General features: G+C 33.1%; 2 protein-coding genes and 1 pseudogene across 5 annotated transcripts; all 3 read right to left on the reverse strand.

The window, feature by feature from the left end:
* Positions 1–691: 691 nt before the first annotated feature.
* On the reverse strand, positions 692–3,096 carry LOC112804029 (short-chain dehydrogenase TIC 32, chloroplastic-like; annotated as a pseudogene).
* A 1,499-nt stretch (positions 3,097–4,595) lies between these two features.
* On the reverse strand, positions 4,596–5,843 carry LOC112804030 (probable F-box protein At4g22165). The gene has a single exon (XM_025847467.1). The coding sequence runs from the start codon at positions 5,841–5,843 to the stop codon at positions 4,596–4,598; it is 1,248 nt and encodes a 415-aa protein (XP_025703252.1).
* A 2,761-nt stretch (positions 5,844–8,604) lies between these two features.
* Positions 8,605–14,353, reverse strand: LOC112802886 (mitogen-activated protein kinase kinase kinase YODA). 4 transcript variants are annotated; one of them, XM_072237880.1, is made up of 13 exons: positions 13,936–14,245; positions 13,431–13,480; positions 12,494–13,214; positions 11,621–12,355; positions 11,423–11,510; positions 11,228–11,290; positions 10,825–10,985; positions 10,640–10,715; positions 10,462–10,521; positions 10,269–10,376; positions 9,924–10,163; positions 9,720–9,811; positions 8,605–9,613 (listed from the first exon to the last, which is right to left on the reverse strand). In XM_072237880.1, exons 3-13 carry the CDS (start codon positions 13,039–13,041, stop codon positions 9,190–9,192), a joined length of 2,595 nt encoding a protein of 864 aa, XP_072093981.1. In that variant the 5' UTR covers positions 13,042–13,214; positions 13,431–13,480; positions 13,936–14,245; the 3' UTR covers positions 8,605–9,189. The 4 variants fall into 4 exon arrangements, with proteins under 4 accessions (XP_072093981.1, XP_025702057.1, XP_025702059.1 ...); XM_025846272.3 differs by lacking the exon at positions 13,431–13,480 and having other exon boundaries at positions 13,936–14,353; XM_025846274.3 differs by lacking the exon at positions 13,431–13,480 and having other exon boundaries at positions 14,014–14,270.
* Between the last annotated feature and the right edge of the window lie 316 nt (positions 14,354–14,669).

The raw sequence follows: 14,669 nt of genomic DNA on the forward strand, positions 1-14,669 counted from the left end.
AAATAAATTTATTAAAAAATATTCATGAGCTATTAAAAATGGACAAAAGAGTATTGTATGAAATTCGAATTGATAGCTCATTAATATTTCAAAGAAGCATCGTAATTAAATATTTCGTTAGCTTTTTTTTAATGTATAAAATAAAATATATATTTATTTAATTTTTAAATTATTAATTTTTTTAATAAGTATAATTCGAACCAAGCTGGTTTGAATTAGTGTGCGCGTGTGTTTGTGTATAATTCAAACCAAGCTGGTTCGAATTATGTAGAAATGGAGTTCGAATCAGACTTGTTCGAACTACATATAAATGTGCATTGGTGGATTCATGAAGCAGATTTTGGTTTGGCGGATTTGTGTAAAATTTTGCTCCTCTTGGTTTATTATTGTGATTTGCCCTTTAAAATTTTATATTTATTTTTTACATATAATTTTGATGTAGGACATAAATAAAAAATTTATAATTTATTGATAGATAACAATGTATAAAATTGATCTTTTAATTTTTTTTAAAATATATAAGTTATAATTTATTGATATAAAATTATAGATTATGTATTTACGTTTCTATTATTTGAGCCAGCTCGTGAGCTTTTGGTGAGTCGAGTTTGAGCTTAAGAAATAGGTTCGATTGTTAATGAGTCGAACCGTGAGACAAGCTCAATTTTTGTGAGCTGAGCTTGAGCTTGGTCTAGCTCGACTCAACTCGGCTCACTTCCAGCCCTATGAGACGCCTTGCAAGTTCATTTGCGTGTAAAATGTTAGCAAGTTTGGATTATCTATATGCCAGCCAACTATGATTACTGTATAAAAAAAATAAGGAATTTGTTAGGGTAGATAATGATTTTGTGAACAATATAAATAATGGACTTTAAAATTGGTTCAATAAAGTAAAAATACACTACACTCCGAATTATCTTTCTAAATCTTAATATTAAGATAATTATTTATACACCTAATGAATTAAATATCCGATATATTTATTATTTACATTGTTTAGTATTTTTATTATCTACCTATACTTTTCTAAAAAAATAACTATTCCGGTAATTAAACAACGTAAACTAAAGTAATTTTGGACTGTTTTATGCCCATTTTCTATTATGTAGAAAACAATTTTTTTCAAAGGAAATCAAATAAGTGTTCTAAACTTCTAATACAAGGATTTGTTGCCTATCAAAAACTGCTGTCCATTGAAAACAATTTTTTGTCAGTATAATTTATCATAATTTGTATTTGGACAACATTTTACCTTGATTGATCATTAATTTTTTCAAAACGGATCCCATTCCATTGTGATATCAAAAGTACGGATTTGGATCCTCCAAATTTTGAATTTTATTTTTGAGAGTAAAGTATGATCTATCACCATTTATTTTATAGGTGGGACAAAAAAAACATAAAAAAAAAATTCCATGGTGAGAGATATCACTTTATTCTCTAAAGTGAAAATCTAAAATTTAGAGGATCCAAATTCAGAAAATACCATTGACCTTCTGAGGGAACATTAATGATTCTTCCTTCTTTCTTACTTCCATGTGCAGTTTTTTTCATTGTATTCAACAAAGATTTGTTAACAGAAAATAATGTGCTCAAGTATGTTAACATAAACAAAAGGATTAAAATGACTAAATATACTTCTCATTGTCTTATTTTTTTTGGTTTTTCACAGTATCCCTCAACCCGACAGGTCAAGGACTAATCCGCCGCGGTACTGAGCTCCATTTAAGGGTTTGCCGCTGACCAATGGATTGCTGCATGCACAAGGCGGGATTCGAACATTGTCTTATTACTCTACTTATACTAATGAAGTAACTAATCAATTGTAACCAACTAGTATTTGTTCATACCCAATGTTTCAAAGATTACCTGAAATTGGATTACTTTTGGGCCTAGACGTAAGGTGCAAACTCCGGGACAGTGTCCAACTTGTGTAAATGCTGAGGGCCGCTATCCGAATACCTTGTGAAGAGATGGGGGCACGGCGGCCCCTCGACATTCACGCTTCCCTAAAAGTGTTTGGACCTCACATCTAAGGCGAAAAACAATCTAATTTCAGATAAGCCTTAGGACATTATTCTTAACTACATCTTGGTACCAAACATATCTAAGATCAGAAAAACTGTAGGTTAATGTTCCACATGCATTACCCAAATGGTTTGTGGCGAACTGTAGTTCAATGTTGTCTTTAGACAACATAAAAGGGGTTGCGAGAATTCGTGCATTGTTTCTTAGAAACACAAGCAGCAAACAAACCACAAAGGCGTGACTAAACTGAAAATATAATTGAAAGATTGAAACATGTCAGATAAGTGCATTGACAAAGACAATGAATACCAAATTACAAAGTACTCTTCTTACATTAGGATATTCAGTGGAAGACCAGAGGAATTAAACTCCGATGCGAATTTCCAGACAGATTCCATTGAGCTAAGATCCAACTCCATAACATCGATCTTGCCTCAAGGAATCTCCTTAAGGATTGCTTCTTTGACATCTTGAGCAACATTCATATTTCTGACCCCATAATCACATGCACGCCACGCAGAGCAAGAACACGAGCAGTTTCAGCACCAATACCAACAGCAACCAAAATGCACATTTGAGGTCATTATCTGATGATATAATAGTATAATACTGATAGGAGTAGGCATGAATTGTTGTATAGGCAGTTTTTTTTTTCTCTAATAATTTGCCTTGAATAAGAATCGAATTCTAAATTTTAAGTTATAAAAATTTTGATATCATATCAGAATATAACTTCTGCCAAATGCTTTAAGTTAAACAAATAAATAATTATATCTCTAATAAATATCGAACATAGATCTCGCCTTGTGCATGCAGCAACTCATTGGCCAGCGGCAAACCCTTAAATGAAGCTCAGTACCGCGATGGATTAGTCCTTGACCTGTCGGGTTGGGGGATACCGTGGAAAACAAAAAAAAATATCGAACAAAGAAAAAAAAACTATTAAGGAAAAGAGAAACCTGTGACAATAGCAGTGCGGCCAGTGGCATCAATGCAATGAGTAACTTGCTCTGCAGTGGAAGATGATGAAAATCCAGATCCTCCTTTTCTGCTCATCAACCACATCCTTCTTTTCTAATTTTCAACTCTCAAGTCAACTTTCATGTTGCTGCCAACACAATATATAATAATAAAATATATAACTGGTAGAATGACGTGTCCCATTATGAGTGGTTATACCATTGAATATGATCGTACAATGGCTATTGAGTTATGAGATGAATATTCCCTGTACTATTTAGAATAACCATCCGACCTTTCGAATCTAGCGCTTTAATACCATGTCATGATACCACTCATCCCAAAAGCCTCAGCTGATGAGAAAATGTAACACTAATGATTATATCTCTAATACTCTATAAACCTCCATTGTACACATTGTATAAATATTTCATTGGCTCATCGTAATTTCCTACTTTAAATAAGTATGTAACTTTGGCATTTTAAACTTTATTAATAACCAGATTTAAATTCGCGCAGTGCTCCAAAAAATACAATAATATATATAAAAATATTCTTTGGAGTTAAAAAATTAAAGTAGTTTAAAATTATTTAATAAAATTCTTTTGATAGAATTATTTAGTCTAATTTTAAAATACATAGTAAATATTATATTATACATAAATATTCTACTGTATTTTCTACAAACCTACTGTATAACGTGTTTCTAAATATTGATTAAGAAATGATTTACGAATATATAGATCTACTTCTTTCATTTTATGATATTTTTTAGTATAAAAGATAACTATTATATAAAATACTCAAATAATGACAAATAAAAAAATAAATTTATTTTTCAATTCTTTTATTTATTTATGAATATACACACAGAAATTTTCAAATTTTATATAATATTATCAGTCCTTACACTCATAAATATAATTGGTTTTCAAATTTTATTAATGATATAAATATTTTCGTAATTTAAGAAGAAAAATAACACATCACACTTTTTATCCGAATATATCAAAATTTCATGTATAACACTTTTATCATAAAGACTAATTCTATAGTGTCTTTTATTTTTTGTGCCTTAGTTGCCAAAATTATTTTATAGGGTAAAAAATTAAATATTCAATACTTAATAAATATTAACTATTTAATATTTTTTTAACAAATTAGACAATGTTTAGGGTACCAAAACAATTAGTCAATTACCCATCATAAAATACTAATAAAAAAACCCAACATATCCATATTGAAAAGCAAAATCACTACACACACAATAACAAAAAAATTGCATCCACAACAACACCAACAAAATAAACCAGATCCACTGTAACTGAAAACTCATGCTCTAAGTGCAGAGCAGAGTTGAGAGAGAAACGGTTAGGGCATGCAAAAATCAGAAGATGAGAGAATAATGGAATTAATGATGAACCTTAACTGATTCAGTTACACAAAGGTGTTTATATACATAACTAAAATCAGCAACTAACATCTAACTGTGGTTAGCAAACTGTGGTTAACTTCTAACTCAAGTTAAGCTAATTAACTCTAACTCTTAAATATCTAGCTGCAACAAATTAAGTGAACCAGCAGCTAGTTTCATCATAACTAACCAGTCAACTCCTCTGACACCCTTTTGTTGTTGAGACAAATTTTGAATGACACCAGACAGGAGGACACACGAACTTTACATCGGATAACAGTGTTTGACAACTTCCATCGTCCAAGTCAAAGATGCCAATATCTTGATGTTCGACATCGTCCCATGCTTTCCAATCTTGTAGGTTATCTGTAAAGTAGATTTGATTTCCTTTGGTTTGAATACTTGCAGGCAGCATTTGAACAGAAGAGTTGAATCCAATCATCACTACGTAATTTTCCAAACTACGTAGTCTGCACCATTCTTTTGCATTCTTCTTCAATTCATAGATATCAAATTTGTAAGTACGAGAAAATCCACGATGATAGGTAAAATGTCTCACCAGCATCAATAAACTTCCATTAGCACGCCCAACCAAATATTTAAGCTGGTAAGAACCCACCGCAGCACGAAAGGGAGGTTTGGCTTCATGAATACCACCTACAGGCCCTGATTCTGTGTTTGTATCAAATTCGTATAGCTGGCCACTATCTTCTACTGCATATATCTTCTCTCCAAAAAATATGACATCATCAAACCATCTCTTATCATCAAGATCTAACCATCTCTTATTATTTGGTTTGTAAAAGGCTAATGTACAACGAAATCCATGTATAGCAACTGCCATAAAATCTTCATTGTCATTGATAGGACATGAATTTATAATAACCTTCCCAACCCAGATCCTATTTATCACACTGCTCGAGACCCGGTAATCATCCATATCGTCATCACCCAAATCCCAAATAGCATATTCAAAGCCATGATTGTTAGGATTGTAGTCAATTATATCCGGAAAAGTTGATATTGGAGGAAGATCTAAACGGACCTTTGTAAATGCATTTAACATACACATCGAACCCTTGTATATATCTAGGACGATCAACCATCCACCAAAAGAACCACGGATCAATTTGGTCTGCATCTCTGGTAGCTTGAGATAGTGGATCTTGGCCTCATCAAGAGACTGAATATCAAGTCGTACTTCATCAGCAATAGGTAACTGCATGAGATGGTAGATCTCCTCGTCTTCATAAATATGAGTACTGGAAGATTCTTCAGGTATCAGCAGCCACAAAATCTCGCTGGAGATCTCTGGAAGTTTCAAGTTCCATTGCTTGCAAACTAAACCAAGTTGGATGAAATCATCGTAAGAATACAAGTGCTCCGCAATTTCCTTCAAGATGTCATGATGAATGTTTGCCCATCCATTAATGTCACCCATATCTCAGACTCAAGCTATATTATTCTCAGATATCAAGTGAAATTTGAAAAGCAAACTGCAGAACTCAAGGTTTGTTTGGAGTTCGTTGTGTTTGTTACCTATATATAGGTTTTGTTTGTTTTTCTATGAATATATCTTTTTCAAATAATTTTTAATCTTTAAAATAAATTATTTTATATTTAAATATCTGATATAAAAATAATTTTTAATTTATTATGTTAAAAATATATTTTTAAATAAAATATCTTTTAAAAAATATAAATTATAGTTTTTAAAAAATATTTTTTTATTTTTATTACTAAAATTTTGTTAAATATACTAAACATAAAAAAGTTTATTACTTTTTTTTTCTAATAATTGAATAATACCTAAAGAAACTCGGTGCCCTGTTTGTTGCATATCTCTGTTTCTTTTTATTTTGGGTAGATTCTGCCCCGTTTTATTTGACTTTGAATTTCAAAATTTATTGAAAAGATAACTAATTTTTTCTTGGGGACACTATAAAATCAAATATGACCTTCGAAGTTGGAATCTATCTTATCTATCCATCTAATACAGTAATACCTCACAGGGTGATATTGGAAATTTGGGATCCGTATCATTCATTATTTATTGTTCAAATTTTTTATTTAGCTTTTCGGGTAACAAAATTTATTGTAGTTAACTTTATTTCACTGATTGTATATAATATTTTATATATTTATTTAATTATATTCGTTGGTTTGAATTACATAATAAATTTAAAATAATAATTATCTCTGGTAATATGAAAATATATAATTAAATATATTTAAAATATTTTGATATTGATTGATCCTATATATGAAAATTAAATCCTATTTTCATTTTGAGGGAAAATTAAAATTAAATCTCTAAAAAAAATAACACATCACACTTCTTATCAATACATATCAAAGTATCATGTGTAACATCTTCGTCTTAAAAACTAATTCTATGGTGCTTTTATGTTTTGGTGCGTTGCCAAACTTATTTTATAGAGTAAAAGATTAAATATTCAAAACTTATTAAATATTAATTATTAATTATTTGATATTTTTTAATAAATTAGGTATCATATTTAGGGTACCATAACAATCACTGATCATAAAATACTAATAAAGAAACCAACATATCCATATCAAAAAGCAAAATCACTATACATAAATAACAAAAAGGGTTTTTTATTTAAATAAATTATTTACTCTCCAATTTTACCTGAATCTCCTAAATTGTTTTCTTGAACGTGAATCTCCTAAATCATATAATATATAAATTGTCCTAGACTGGTATGTTTTAATTAATATATAAATCATTGTACTATGTGCCGATTTATGCATGAATTACATAGGTAAATAAGGTATAAATAGTCTCACCCTAGTGGGTATTAGAAGTAACACATAAATCGTCCTAGGCGTTTTAACCTAAAACACCCTATCCTGGCACAATTTACGTGCTTCTTCCTAACCCTAGCACGATTTACGTCCAAATCCCAAAACCACAACCTTAGGACGATTTATGTGCAGTGAGGCCAGTGGCATCGATGCCATCGGTAACTTGCTCTGCAGTGGAAAATATTAAAAATCCAGAAGCTCCTTTCCTGCTGAACGGCCACATCCTTTGTGATTGATTGTTTATGTTCTTTTTCAAGTCAATTTCTCATGCTGCTTCCAAAATAACATCGAAACACAGTATAAAACAAATAAATTTTCTTAAGGTTTTCACTTTCCAACTCCACCATCAAATAACATGTCCCGTTCTGTGTGGTTACACTATTAAATATAATTGACTTTTAGCATGTTGCATCCGAAGTCATATAGAGCATAATATTTAATTCATCGATGATAGCAAAAAAAAATATAATATACCAAGGATCATATCTAGATATTGTTTTTATATAAATGGCTGTTACACACATTTAGAAGCACATGATTTCACTTAAATCATGTAAATTATTTTCATCTGAGTGTAATAAGGGAGTAGCAGGGGAGTACATCTTATTTTCCCTAAATATATACTACTACTACTATCACACACAAATGCACAATTTGAATTGGTTGCAGCACAAACAACCACTAACACAAATTGAGCATCATGATGAATTCAACAAACATGAATCACAAATCCACAATTCACACACAAACACATATAACATTATTGACCGAATAAATTCAGCTAACAACTGTTTTTTATCCGATATTTAGTGAGAATAATCGTATAATTATTTAGAAATTGCATGTAAAAACTTTGGACTAAAATTTGACTTCTATATTTTTGATTTGGTAAAAATTTACATTTAGCTGTTTTTATTAAAAGTTAATAGTTAAGAGCATAAATGATTTGATAGATTTAAATAATTTATTATTTATTGATTATTGATTATTAATTTTACATGAAAACAATTACATATAAATTTTTATTTTTTTATTTCTTAAAAATTTGTGATCATTGATAAAAGAAACCAAAAATCTTGTTTATCTAAAATATATAAAAATAAATTGATCTGTCTTAAGGTTTCAAAAAATTAGAAATGTTTTTATATTTTTAATTAATCGAAAACTTATTTATCTTGAAGATAAAAACTTAAAAAGTGAAGGACTTATTTATTGTTTACTCTAAGATTATACACTTGCATTTCACTTTTTTTTTTTAAACACAATAAATGCAGAGTATTCAATCACAATGCATCAGACTATCAGAGACAGCAACTTAAAAAGAGAAAGTATAACAAATCCCTGTCATCCCAGCAATAAATGCAGAATCATACTACAAAATTCCATCTTCAAATTTCCATCTTCTGTACAACAATTCAATACCTGACCTCCCATAATATTTAGTCTATCGTTAACCCTTTTTTTTCCTTCTTTTAGCCTCAATATGATGTTCTTAATTATAGACTTCTCAATTCTCATTGCATGAATTCTTTAACTGAAGGAACTAATACATATAATTAGCAAAACTCATCCCCTGAGATAATATACAATATCAATAAAACTGCCATTTCCCAAATCATAGAAGTTGCATCTAAAACATTCTACATAAAAACTACAAGCTCCTCTTTGCCACTTAGTCAGCATTTGCTTCACTTGGTATGGATAAATCAAAGAAAGTTTCATGCTTTTTTAGGATTAGTTTGGCACTTGAAAGGATCTTAATCCAACATGCCGCCGCAGTTTGTCGCCACCCGAACTCATATCTATTGGATTAGTTCTCTTATGCTTTGGCTCCCTTTTGTACAATTGATTCCTCAGCAATTAGAACAATGAATAGGCCCATGAAACCAAAAGGTATTATGACAAACCTCAAAACAATTGCTCAGTTGTTATATATGCTCTGGAAAATGCCAATGTCATAAACCATTCGGTCGGCCGATCATCGAGGAGTTGGGACTTAGATCAAAGGATGGATTCATCTTCCCATTATTCCCCAGCAGCTGCCGACAAACACGTGCCGCCAAGACTGATTGAACATCATTTTCAGTGGGAACCACTTCAGATGTAATGCGTGATGTCATTTGCATTCCTCGAAAAATGTCAACATTTGAGGACTTGGGCAAGCTTCCAAGACCCTCTTGAAAGTAAACTAAGTGATTACTAACTGGAAGGGCACCACTACCGCCATGAAGAGGGGTTGATGCACCAGAAGCAGTCCGGGGGCTAGATATAGGAGAGGGAGACATTCTTCCATTTATGGGCTGTGGGGACCTTGACCTCAAAAGTGGGCTTCCAATCGGAGAGACAGGGCAAGATATATTTCTTTGAATATGTATGTCACTGAAAATCAATGAAATAATTTAATACCATCATCAGCAGCCTTGTGTGTGTGTGTGTGTGTGAGAGAGAGAGAGAGAGAGAGAGAGAGAGAGAGAGAGAGAGAGACCTTGTTTGAGAAATATTTTTCAAAACCCGAGAAGAATTAACAGAAAGTCTATCTGAATCCAAGGTAGAAAGATTCCTTCCTTGACCAATACCCTGAAGAGTTATCACAAATGTATGAAATTTCCATGATCATAAGGCAGAAGACAAAAGCTCCATGAGGATAGGACATAATAATAATGATTATTGCGGGAATTAACTACTGTACCAGAGATTTTGTTGCTTGTGCAATCCCAGAATCAAGGTCTGAAGCTGGAGGGCTGAGAATAGGTCTTTCCAAAGGAGCAGCACATTTTACAAAAGGATGGCCCAATAATTCGCGGGCTGAAGGGCGATTGTGAGGATTTCGTTGAAGACATTTGATGACGAAATCCTTTCCTTCACTCGAAAGATTATCAGGGATGGTAGGAAGTTCCTTGCTATTACCAATCTTAAACATAGCAGCAACCTGTTATGTTAACAAGCAAATACAATAATAAAAAATCAACCATACATATAATAATAAAGTGAAAAGTTACTAAAAGTTCAAATATATTGACATACAGTTACTCACCCCTTCATATTGACTCCAGGGAGGCTTAGTTGTAGCCATTTCCAAAACGGTGCATCCAAGACTCCATATATCCACAGCAAGGTTGTAACCTTTAGAGTTCTTTATAACCTGCATAATAAGAAAGCAAAGATACCGACTCAAAAACAGGACTAATTGAGTCTACAAATAACTAAAGCTTGGAGAAAATGTCAACCTCAGGCGCCATCCAATAAGGGCTTCCCTTGAACGATAATGGACACGATTGCCCTGTTATCTGTGAAATGAAATAGTGAACAGGTTAAACCATGCAACTCCGGTTGTCAAAATAGCAACTAATTTCCTCACATAGCATGAATGAAAAAAATATGATCTGTTATTGCCTATAAGCTTACATGCTTTGCCATGCCAAAGTCTGCCAACTTGACCCGGCCATTGGGATCTACCAATATATTTGCTCCTTTAATGTCCCTTTGTGCAAATTCAACAGCAGAAAGATTGGGGTTTCAGAAAATACCATTATGCAGACGCAGCAGCAGTACAACTTAAGCATAGAAAATGAACAAGTGACTTATTTCACCTGTGGACAGTGTTTGTAGCATGTAAATAAGCAAGCCCTGATAAAATTTGTTGAGTATAACTTCGAATAGCTAGTTCACCGAATTGCCCATACTCTTGAAGAAGTTTATATATGGAGCCTCCTGATACATACTCCAGGTATATGTAAAGCTTGTCACCTACCTGTTTAATAGATGATATAGTAGCTTTTATAAGTAGAATACAAAAATAAATACTACAAACAAATTTCTAATACTATGTTGTCAGGTACAGTGGTAAACCACAAGCGAAAATTAATCTTGTAACTAGATGATCGTGCATACATTACAAACAGATAGTCTGCAGAATCCGAAATAAACCATGACCATTTGCAGGAAGCTAGAATAAAACTCATGATTTAAAAGAAACAGGAAATTGATACTTACTGTTTCAGAACCATAATACTGTACAATATTCGGATGCCGTAAACGGCTTAATAGATTAATTTCCTGCCACAATGATGGAGTTATATTTAGATAGATATATTAAATTTTGAATGTGATATAGTATAAAGTTGTATTGATAATAAGGACTATTCACCTGGATGGAATTTTGATAGATCTAAAGAGGAATCAGTTTACCTGCATTAATTGCTTAGCACTTTCTTTAGACTTGGCATCATCTGAAAATAGAGTCACCTCTTTCATTGCACACATTTCACCACTTTCCCTACAAGGACCAAACAATATAATCATGCAATTTTTATTACACATGAACGGAACAAAAAATATATGATTTGGTTTAAGATGAAATTAATAACATTGGCACAAAGGACATACTTATTGAAGCCAACATAGACATGTCCGAAGGTGCCTCTGCCTATTAGCTTCCCCTTTTTCCAACGTGAGCCAGGGCTAACTGGATTATCTGCTCTTCCAGGACTTCTAGGCAGAGATGGAGATGTTGCAGTAGAATTTGAATGAGAGAAAGGAGAGGAATTGGTAACTGATAAAGGAGGAAGGGGCAAACGATGACTCTGTTGTTTTCCATCATCAGCCCATCCAGACTGTGATTCAGTGGGTGTTCCCCCAGCCCTGGGATGAATAGGTGTGACGGCTCCACTCTGAACTCTTGAGCTTGGACCTGGACTAGTCATTCTAGGACTTGGTACGGGTGAATACTCAGGGCTACCCCTACTTGGTTGCCAAAATAACTGTCCTGACATGTCCCCTCCCATTGAATTATGGCCAGAATTATGACCAGAACCTGGACTGGAGCAGTGTCCCGATCCAAGGAAATTGACATCTGAATATGTCTTTCCAGCCCAAAAAGCAGAGTTCAACACCTGTTCGGTGGCAAATGCTCTCAATGGACTTCTAGATGGACTCGACCTGGAACTGTCGGGAGCACTACAGAAAGCACCATGAGGAGGAATCTGCAGATTTGGAACATGGTTGCTTAATGGCCTCCGTTTTGGTGAAGTAGAAGTCATATGATTACCAAGAATGTTTGCTGGTGTTTTGGTTTCTTTTGAATTTACTTGGCAAACAGTAGATTGATCCTTGAGCATCAGGCTTCAAAAACAGACCAGCATGTACAATGACTGTAAAAAGCTATTTCTAGTGACAATAATTAAAAAATAACATAGGCATGTATATGTAGCAAAGTATGAATACTAGAAGCACAATATAATGAATGCTTGTGGAGTATACCTGGAAGGACTGCCCGCAGCGGTTCTAGTCCCGGTCTCAGAATCAGTTGCTAGAGGACTACGATTTTGCGAGTCTGTTGGTTCATCACTATCAGCAGAGCTCTCACTAGAGACTGAAGCAGGCCCCAGATCTCCATCCAAATCTGCAAGGTTCAGCCTACGACGCATGCATGCAGGTTTTGGTAGGGGCAGAAACAATGATGGCTTGGACCCCTTTTCTGTTTTTGATTTTGATAATATGCTAATTTCAGAATCTGCCCGGCTAACATTTGATGGATGCAGGCTAGGAAGTGGTAGTGGCTGAGAAAGAGGCCTTTCAGCAAAACTTTGGCATCTTCCGACTTTTGAAGGTGAAGGAGATCTTGATCCAACAGGAGACTGACCCCCCTTTTCAGAGATGGAGTCATCACAATGTTTACGAGATCCTCCAGATCTAGAGCCTAGTTTACCTTCAGATGGGGATTTAAATTTTCGTTGTAATGAGTCGATAAAACTTTCCTTACCTGTTTTCTTCTTCGTTTCTTTTGATGACTTCCACCATGAAGGCATATTTCTACTTAGTATGTTGCAATGTTGCAAACAGGTTTCTTAAGCAAGTCTATTGTGTCACATCATTAGATGAAGTTAGGAATCTTATGCCCCTACCATAACCGTTTCCCAATAGAAGGTTCCAAAAGCTTAGTTTAGAGTGAATTAACAACTGCAAATAGATGCAAGGAAACCTGCAGCAAATAAGCATGCATTTCAAAATCCAATTACTAGAGGGGGAAAAAAACATAAACTAAATAACATGTTCTTGATTATTCTATACATGCATAACTGGCCCTAGGTTATCAGAACCACACCAGTCCAGTGTTTACACACTGAGACTTGATCCATAACATCTAGCCTTGCTAATCCATATAAAGTGTAAACTAAATAAGTGTGTCAACCCCTACCATCTCAATCTTAGATGTAGATTCTGAAATTACCCCAAAACATGGAAGACCTATTAAGTCAGAAGCATTGACTACTTTGCATCAGTTAAAATTCTCCACATGCCAACATAATAAGAAAATAAAAATTAAATAAAAAAGGTTCTATCACAAAAATGGAAGAAACTAAAGGCTACAAAAATTTTACTCAGATGTCAAAAGTAGAAACCAAACTCTCAATCAAACTAATCTTCACACATATTGCATGTACTTCAATACCCATATTCCCATTCCCCCCAACCAACAAACCAAACTAAAAACTAAAACTTTCAAATTCAGTCACTTGAACTACCCAAAGTTCTCTGAGAACCACACTGTTAAAAACATTAAAGCACAAACAGAACACAGATCCACCAATACACTTCATTGAGCAGAGACAAAAATAGTTAAATCATCTAACTTAGTTGATCATTCACCGAAATTAAAAACAAAAAGAGAGACCCAAAATGACATAAAGGTAGAAGCTTACTTCAAATTGCTCACCCCCACTGTATGATGTTCAGCTCAAATCTGAGTAAGCAGAAAAAAAAATTGAAAAAAAAAAAACCTGCGTTTGTGAAGCAGTTGAAGATAGAAGCCAGAAGAAGAAAACACACAAAACCCAAAATGGAGAAAGGGTTTTGTTGTGGAGAGTGAAGACTTCGGAAATTGGAAGACAGTGAAAGAGATCGCGTACGGAAAAGAGAGAGAGAAAGAAAGAGAGTGTTTTTTTTCCTCTTCGCTAAGACATGGAGTCTCCGAGCGTTGATTCTTAATTAAAAAAAGAAAATTTTTGTGACAATGAAATGATTAATTAAGAGGAACAAATTATTGCATTTTCCCCCTTTCTTAGTAATCCCTAATTATTACATCCCACCTCAAATATATTTTATTTGAAAATTTATTTTAAAGTATGCTAGTTTTCTTTACTTTTATTTGTTTATTACACATTACATCAACTTTAATCTGTACTAGACTACTAGCATCTAAACAGGTCATTTTTATTTTTTATATAAAACAATTAATACAAAAATAATTATGATTTAATAGTTTAAAAATTTTTTAAAATATATATATAAGTTAAAGGTACTAAATTCAAATATTTATAATAACTATTGTTGAATTATTATTATTTAGCCGGTGAGTACTAAGATTAGTTAGTTCAAAAGCATCTCCTTCAAAAAAATTCTGTGTCCAAATGAATTTAATCATCAAAGTCAACAT

This window comes from Arachis hypogaea, chromosome 5, assembly GCF_003086295.3.
Source record: "Arachis hypogaea cultivar Tifrunner chromosome 5, arahy.Tifrunner.gnm2.J5K5, whole genome shotgun sequence".
In the NCBI taxonomy this organism is placed as follows: domain Eukaryota; kingdom Viridiplantae; phylum Streptophyta; class Magnoliopsida; order Fabales; family Fabaceae; genus Arachis; species Arachis hypogaea.

Coding starts and splice junctions, on each gene's coding strand:
- LOC112804030 (XM_025847467.1), bottom strand. CDS start 5,843: ATGGGTGACATTAATGGATGGGCAAACATTCATCATGACATCTTGAAG.
- LOC112802886 (XM_025846272.3), bottom strand. CDS start 13,041: ATGCCTTCATGGTGGAAGTCATCAAAAGAAACGAAGAAGAAAACAGGT. Junction 10,716..10,824: donor GCTACAAACACTGTCCACAG/GTGAAATAAGTC, acceptor ATTTGCACAAAG/GGACATTAAAGGAGCAAATA. Junction 10,522..10,639: donor ACTTTGGCATGGCAAAGCAT/GTAAGCTTATAG, acceptor TTCATTTCACAG/ATAACAGGGCAATCGTGTCC.